The following is an 8,661-nucleotide window of genomic DNA, read 5'->3' as shown; positions in this document are numbered from 1 at the left end:
TGCTTTCAAGTTCAATCTTCAAAGTGAATCAGGTCATGCTTTTCCAGATTGAAATCCACCTGAAACTTCTTGGTCCAGCTCTGCATCCTACCAATGCCCTGATGTCTCATACAGACTTGCTAGACCAGCAACCCATCCAAATCATTTGTAAAAACTGCAAATAACCGGGGTCCCAGAACCCTGCAGTGAACCACTAGATGCAAAATACGCTTCCTTCTTCGTGCAAGCCGATTCTGAGACCACCCATGCAAGTTTCACTGAATCCTATAACTCTTGATTTTCTGAATGAGCGTACCATGGCAATCCTTAACCAAGTGCCTGACTAAACCCACGTACCCCACATGTACTGCTTGACCCTTATAAATATGCTTTGCAATGTCTTCGAGGAATTCAATTCGGCTCGTGGTGCATGAGCTGCCCCTTATAAAAGCATACTGGATACTGTATCTCTAATCGGACTGTGTTTCTCCAAATATTCATGGATCAACTCTCTAAGAATCCTCTCCAATGAATTGCCCACCACTGAAGTAAGAATGATTGTTCTATAATCCTCAGTGTATACCAAACTCCCTTTCGTGAACAAAAGGACAATTATTGTCAACCTCCCTCATCTGGGGCTATACGTATGGAAAGTGAGGACGCAAATTTCAACGTCAAAGATGCAGCAATATGTTACCACAATTCCCGTCGTAACCCGGTGCATATGCCGTCTATTCCCGGGCACCTCTGATCAGAATGTTACACCGCGTTTCCTTCCTTAACGTTGAAATATTCTAGCATATCACTTTGTTTTACGTCCGTCTCACTGGCGTATGCCAAGTATTCATTGCTGGCCTTCTCTACTTCCTCCAACTCTTGGCAAATATTTCCTCTTCTATCCTTGATAGGTTCTATCCTCTAAATCGTCATCCTCCTTTTCTTGACATATGTGTGGAATGCTTTGGGAGTGGAATGCAGGTGGAGTTCCTTAATCTTACGCGACAAGACATTTTTCTTCGCCGTTTCAGCTCCCTAAATCCCTATTAACTCTTTGGATTCCTGTCTGATCATTGCTTCCTAAATCTTAAGCAGCTTCATTCTTTCTCTTGACTAGATATTCTACATATCTTGTCAACAATTTTCCTTCATTCTGTTATCCCTTTCCTGCCTGAATGGCACAAACCGAACTAACTCCCCTTGAAGTGCTTCATAATCAACGTCCACTTTTCCGTTTTGAATTTCCATGAGTACATTTGTTCCCAATTTATACTCCCAATTTCCTGCTTAAAAGCATTATAATAACCGCCCCCTCAATTAAAAATTATCCTGTACCAGTCTAATTCGACGTTCTCCATCCCCCTCTCCGGAATCGGCTGTACTATGTTATTGAAATCACGGATACAAGGCTGAGTACAAAGATTGCTGAGAGTGATGCAAATGAAGAAGGCAAGTGGCATTGCTGATTAGTGAAAGCATCACAAAAGTATGTGAAAGTATGCGGGAGGGATCGTGAAACTGGAACGCATCGGCAGAACTTAGGAATTATTGAGCTTGCAGACTTTGGACAATAGACAATAGAGAATAGGTGCAGGAGTAGACCATTCGGCCCTTCGAGCCAGCACCGCCATTCACTGTGATAATGGCTGATCATCCACAATCAGTACCTGTTCCTGCCTTCTCCCCATATCCCTTGACTCCGCTATCCTTAAGAGCTCTATCTAGCTCTTTCTTGAAAGCACCCAGAGAATTGGCCTCCACTGCCCTCTGAGGCAGAGCATTCCACAGATCCACGACTCTCTGTGTGAAAAAGTTTTTCCTCAACTCCGTCCTAAATGGCTTATCCCTTATTCTTAAACTGTAGCCTCTGGTTCTGTACTCCCCCAACATCAGGAACATGTTTCCTGCCTCTATTGTGTCCAATCCCTTAATAATCTTATACGTTTCAATCAGATCCCCTCTCATCCTTCTAAATTCCAGTGTATACAAACCCAGTCACCGGTTTATCTGATGGTTTTCCTACTATTTAGCGTGGATTACAAGAACAGATTTGCACGGAAAATAGGAATAATCTGATAGCAGCGATGATCTTAACTTTCCTCAGTATAATGGGATTAAAAGGATTAAAAGGTGTGTTGTTTGTTCTGTACATCCAAGATGGAATTCCTGAACAAAATGCAAACTGTACTTCCAGACAAGGCTCTGTATCTGAACTTAAGTTAAAGAAAGAATCTTGTCAGGTGCTGGAAGTACTAGTTCGAGAACACTTTGGAAACAGCAACCACAGATTTAAAAGTTTCCAGATATTATGGAAAGAGAGAAGGTTGACCAAATTGGCGTCCTCACTTGGGGGGGGGGGGAATAGATGTCAAAGGTGAAAGACAGGAAGAGTCAGAGGTTAATTGCGAACAAGTGCCTAAGGGAGAAACTAAAGTTGATAAGCGGAAGTGGCATAAGATGCAGTTATCAGGGATTCAGTGCCAGCATGTTCTGGCAAAATTAAAATGCAGAGGTGGAAAGATTAGTCAACTCGTATGACAAATATTATTGAAGGATTGTTCATCAAAAAGGAATGATAGAACATGTATAAGAAACATCGCTCAAGCGGTTACTTTGTGCACGGTGGTACATAAGAAGAAAATTAGTGGAAAACAGAGGTAATAAAATCACCTTATCAAGATCAAAAAGGCGCCCGAAAAATATTCCAACGAATGAATGTAGCCAAATCCTAAATCAATAATTGTTGTCCACGTAACCTATGGAAAAGGACATAGAGGATAGTGAATTTGTGAAAGGACATGCTGATTGTACTGTGCAGGTTTTAAAGAGGTGGAGGTATTACATGTGTTGGATTATATACGGATGAATATTTCCAATAGCTAAGTATTATCCACCCCAGAATGCCACGTTATGGAACCGAAAGAAACTTCTCGTCTTCATTCGACATAATTGAGGTATCAGAAGAGCTGAAGAAACTAGTGTTATTCCTTTATTTAAAAAAAAAATGAGCAGGAGTAATTCAGGCTACACAATAGCCGTGAACCTTACATCATTCTTTGGTAATGATTGTGGACAATTCGGAGGGACAAGACATATGAATTCGGAAGGTTAAGAACTGGTTAGGGATGGTCTACATAGCATTGAAAGGGGATATCCAATCCAACAAAACTGGCTTTGTTTTTGAGAAGATGACCAATAGCATTGATGAAGATAGACTGGCAGATGTTTTCTATGATAGCCTTTATTTAGATGGCATCATTTCGTTAGACATATGATATATAACATAGAGCAGTATAGCGCATTAAAGACCATTAGGCCCACGATACCATTTCGAAATTTACTTGCATCTTCTCCCCTTTCCCTCCCACATCTCCCACAGTGGTACTCTCTGTGTAAAAAGAACACTTCTGAAATCAACCCATGATTTTCTCCAATCAGCTTCAAATTACACCCCGTCGCATTAAACATTTCTTACCTGGGAAAATCTCTCTATCAGCCCATTTTATCTATACCTCTTATCATCTTGTACAAGGCTAAAAGTCACCTCTCGTCCTCCTTCACGCCAAGCTGAAAATCTATAACTCACATCGCATATTCTCATGCGTCATGTTCTCCCACCAAGGCAGAATCCTGGTAAATTTCTTCTGCACCCTTTCTAAGGCTTCCACATTTTTTCTATAATGGGACGAGCGGAACTGAAGGCAACACTCCAAGTGCAGTCTAATTAGTGTTTTATAGTATTGTAACGTTAACTCGCGGCTCTGAACAACATAGAACTTCTCAATCACGGTTGCAGCTCTTGTGACACTTTTGAGGGATCTATGGGCATCAACCCAATAATCTCTCTTTTCCTTCAAACTACTAACAATCCTTCCTTATAACCTGCCTTCAAATTGTGTCACTTCACATTTGTTCGGCATTGACATCCACCTGCCACTTTTCAGTCTGCCTCTGCATCTTATCAATGTTCCGTTGAAACAAATTTAACACATTCCAATATGGTAGACCTGTCCAAAAAATTAAAGCCTATGAAGGACAAAATACGAGCTGGACATTTTCTAAATTTGTCTAGGTAATATGAATCAGAGTGTATCTCTGGAGAAATTTTCTGATGGATTTTAATCCATAAAATTGGAAGCTGATGCATGTTTATAACGCAAATAGGAAAATCACAGAATATAAGATTCAGGAGCATACGTAATATTTATGATTCAGATTAATTCAGAGGGAGTAATGTTTGGAGTGAATTCAGAAGTCCGACGGACCAGATCACTTGCTTTCCACTACTATAGCCTTTTAACTCTATAATTGCATTTACTGGGAAATATTGCGTTCACGAAATATTTCTGGAATTACCACTAGAATCTTGATCTACAACATTTCAAAAATAATATTCAGTGCCTCTTGCTGAACGCTAACAAGACATGAACAATAGGTTCAGTCCTCACTGTGGCAGAAATTAGTCTGAAATCAATATCCATTGTTATCTTACAATGAACAAAATGTTACTGCTGTCCTGCTGACGATAGGTATATGTATAAAAAGGAGCAACTTTGACTATGTCTAATTTATAGTCGAATGACAGGAAAGGCGAAATGGCAATTCAGTCTATGCTTTGATTCTGACATCAAACACCCATCTATACGAATTTCATCTCCCACACTCACATCCCGGACACCCCCGAGTCTATACACTTGCCATCAAGTAAATTTGAAGCAGTGCAGAGTAGCCTGCAATCATAAATATTTAGCATGTAAATGGAAGTCTGAACAGCCAGGCGAAATACCTCAAGTCATATAGAGAGCATTTAAATTCCACACAGAAATGTCTGAAGTAAATAATGGAACTTGTCTCTTTGGAACCAACATCTGTTCTATACTGCCGTAAAGCTACGTCTGCACCAACAATTATGGAGCTCTCGTCAGAATCTAAATACGTTCAATATGTAAAATTTCGAATTAAACAGAGATAACTTTAAATGTCTAACATTTCATTACAAGCAACGTAGACATCAGAAATGATCAAATGCAGTAAAACTATTGCCTGAAAGAGAATTGACAATGAGTACATTACTTCTGTTACGTTGCTTTACAGAGAATAGCAGTGACTTCCTCTTGATCAAGTGCCAAGTAAACTAAAATTACAAGATGAGCTTCTTTTCAAGTTTAACTAATGTAAATAATTACCTTAAAAAACTCAATTGTATGCATCACTCCATACAAACACCAACATATCTACATATCTTAGTCAACACTACTTATCTTTATCGTTGTCTGTTGTGTGTTCTATGAAACTTACACCTGGGTTTGCGTAAGAACTGCAGGGCAAATCAGTTGAAAAATTATTTTCCTGAACTACAAGCGCTTAAATTATCCAGAGGCAACGTGGGGTGATACGGTTTTAAAAACAAGAAATCGCTCCTAGATGAATCAGGTGAGAGCGTAACAGTGTAATTATGCGATTCCCGAATTGGCAAAGTCCGTTCAACACCTACATAATTCAGAATTTCTTTTGGCACAGCTGTGCGATTAAAGTCGCTAGATGAATGCTCCCAACCGCAGCAGCACATTCTAGCATTATAACCATAAATATTTCTATCTTGGCTGCACTTTAGAATGACCAGCAAAACAATCACTACTAGAAATATACAAGATGTTGACCCCAACGTAACAATCAAGATCAAATGTAAGTCTGAAAAATCAACATTATCTTTTGGCTTATTTGTTAGTTCAGAAAAGTTTTCGGTAGCATTGTGCAGGAATGAAAACAGAGCAGTAGCGGTACTGGAGAGACTTGGTTGCCCATTGTCTTTCACCAAGATTAAAAGTCGATGCTTATGACTATCATCGTTCTTAAACTTTCGGGAGATTCTAATTTCTCCAGAAAGAAATCCCACAGTGAACAAAGTACGATCTGTAGCTTCCAAAAGTTGGTACGAAAGGCGGGCGTTCTGTCCTGAATCTGCATCAGTTGCAATTATCCGGGAAACAACCAATCCTGGAAATGCTGACTGGGGTACAATCTGAGTCGCCGCGGAATTGTTCCATTTAGATGGCGATACTATCACTGGAGCATTGTCATTTTGATCTAAGATCACCACATTCACCGTGGCGGTGCTGCTCATTACAGGTGATCCACAATCAGAGGCTTGAACTTTGAATTGGAACTTCTTCAATTCTTCATAGTCCATGGAGCGCAGTGCATAAACATTCCCACTTTCTGAGTTAATAGATACCGCGCCAGACAAATAAGCATCTTCCATGGGGCTCTCCACGAGGGAATATAATACTTCGCCATTCTTGTCAAAATCGGAGTCAAAAGCTGTAACAGTAAGTATAGATCCACCTGGTCTATTATTTTCCATGAGAAACGCCTGATACGATGACTGAGTAAACCTTGGTACGTTATCATTAACATCTGAGACTGAAATGAATAAGGTCCTGTTTGCTGAAAGAGAGGGCTGCCCTGCATCCCAAGCTGTAATAGAGATATTATAGGACGAAGTGCTTTCTCGATCTAATGCATCGTTAATTACTAACTTGAACTGGTTGTTCAAAGACTTCTGAAGTTTAAAGGGGATATTCGATTGAAGTCGACAACGAACTTGTCCATTCTCACGAGCATCACGATCTATGACATTTATTATAGCGACTACAGTCCCGATGTCGTCATCTTCACGCACATTGTTGGCTACGGATGTTACCTTTATTTCCGGATCGTTATCATTAACGTCAATTAATTCAACGATGATTGTGGCGCGCCCGCTTAATGCCGGTGAACCTTTGTCTACAGCTTGTACCTCAATATCATAAACGTTTTCTGTTTCATAGTCTAGAGATCCAGTCACATAAATCTGTCCCGTTTCTGAGTCTAAATTGAACAACCCTTGAAATCTTTGAGCAACGTGTGGGCTGAAAGAGTATTTAACCTCACCATTTTTTCCTTCATCTAAATCAGCAGCGTTTATCGTGGTCACTATAGTACCTGCAGGTGCATTCTCTACAACATTAGCCCTATATGTTTGATGACTAAAGGTGGGAGCGTTATCATTGACGTCTTGTACAGAAATAATAATTTTCGCTGTACCAGATCTTGGAGGAATCCCACCGTCAATGGCCGTCAGTATTAGTTGGAATTCGGACTGCTGTTCGCGGTCTAGCGGTTTTTCTAGTATCAGCACTGCAGTTTTACTCCCATCGGCTGTGTTTTGTTCCTTCAAACGGAAGTGTTCATTTGAGCTCATTTGATATGACATTACTGTATTGGTTCCCACATCCGTGTCCTGCGCTCTCTCTAGAGCAAAGAGCTCACCCGTTGCGGTAAATTCAGAGACTTCTGAATAGTATTCCTTCTCTGTAAATCTGGGCGCATTATCGTTTATATCCAATATTTTCACTTCAATCCCATGCAACTCTAACGGATTTTCTAAAACTGCATCATAAGAAACAAAACAAGGCGACAGTTGCTTGCAGATGTCGTCCCTGTCGATTCGCTCGTTCACAACTAAAATGCCATTATTCATGTTTACCTTCAATAACTGAATCGCATCATCGGCGACCAGCTTCAATTTTCGAGTGATGAGTTCTCGAATGCTTAGGCCTAAATCCTCAGCGATGTTGCCAACAAAGGCACCGAGCTCCAATTCCTCGGGAATCGAGTACCGAATTTGTCCGCAAACAATGTCCAATACGCACATAAGGTGAAAGAAAGACAATCCTTTTCTGAGTACTATCGCCATTGTTCCGGTTAAACTAATCAATTTACCCTGGAACTTCCATTAATCTTTTGCAGAACTAAATACGAAATGCGACAGGAGAAAATAGCGGTCTAAGTTTAGTATAAATGCAATTTAGAACAGAGGGATTCTAATGAACCTAGCTCGGCCATAAAACAGTGAGCGTTTGCTGTCCTCTCCCTTGTGTTCCAAGCGCAGTAATGCTGGAGGATGAGGAGGTTAAGAAAGAAGGTGTAGATCTCTCGCAACGCTGGGGTTTCTGATTGGTAGACAGCGACACAAAGAGTCCTTATCCATTACTGCACCAAATATTTCTTAAAGCTGGCCTTCCAGAAATTGAATCTCTCTTATTTAATGGTGCGCAACTAAAATTCTCACGAGCGTTTGAAGCTTCCCGGGATTATCGCTTTATGCGCCGGTTATTTGAAGTTTCGGCTAATTACGTAATTTTAAAGCTCTTACAATTATTGAAATAATGTAGGCCGAAGGGTTTTTAGTGTGTTACACTCTTCTATGTTTTTCACAATATATGAATCATGATAAGCGTTGATTTCGTACCAGACTAGTATTTCATCAGCGTTGCCAGGTGTTAGTTAGATGACAGGGGCAATGTCCTGAAAACATTATGAATGTCCGAATTAGTTGCAGTTTCTAACTTCGAATATACGATAAATACTGTTCGAGATGGTTGAACTGTAGGAATGTTTATATGGAATACGACCCGGCGCTTTCCGGTTTTCTGAAATTTTAGCGAAAAATTTAGCTTCGGATAGCTGGCAGGATTTTATTTATATTCGAGTTCCTTAGTTCCCAAGGCGCAGGGATATAGAATAAAAATCATATGAAGACCTCGGGACAAATTGGACCCAGCGTGAATCCAAAGCAGGTTTACGAAAATGATCTCGGGAATGAAAGATTAACATCTGATGAGCGTATAATGGATCTGGCCC

At 40.3% G+C, this 8,661-nt stretch overlaps 1 protein-coding gene across 1 annotated transcript; it reads right to left on the bottom strand.

Annotated features, from left to right (window-relative positions):
• Positions 1 to 3,334: 3,334 nt before the first annotated feature.
• LOC140200912 (protocadherin gamma-A12-like) lies at positions 3,335 to 7,714 on the bottom strand. Its single transcript, XM_072264561.1, has one exon. It carries the CDS (start codon positions 7,712 to 7,714, stop codon positions 5,318 to 5,320), a length of 2,397 nt encoding a protein of 798 aa, XP_072120662.1. The 3' UTR covers positions 3,335 to 5,317.
• Between the last annotated feature and the right edge of the window lie 947 nt (positions 7,715 to 8,661).

This window comes from Mobula birostris, chromosome 7 (genome assembly GCF_030028105.1).
Source record: "Mobula birostris isolate sMobBir1 chromosome 7, sMobBir1.hap1, whole genome shotgun sequence".
Taxonomy (NCBI): domain Eukaryota; kingdom Metazoa; phylum Chordata; class Chondrichthyes; order Myliobatiformes; family Myliobatidae; genus Mobula; species Mobula birostris.
The sequence above is the reverse complement of the archived record's forward strand: the minus strand, read 5'-3'. Positions and strand labels throughout refer to the sequence as shown.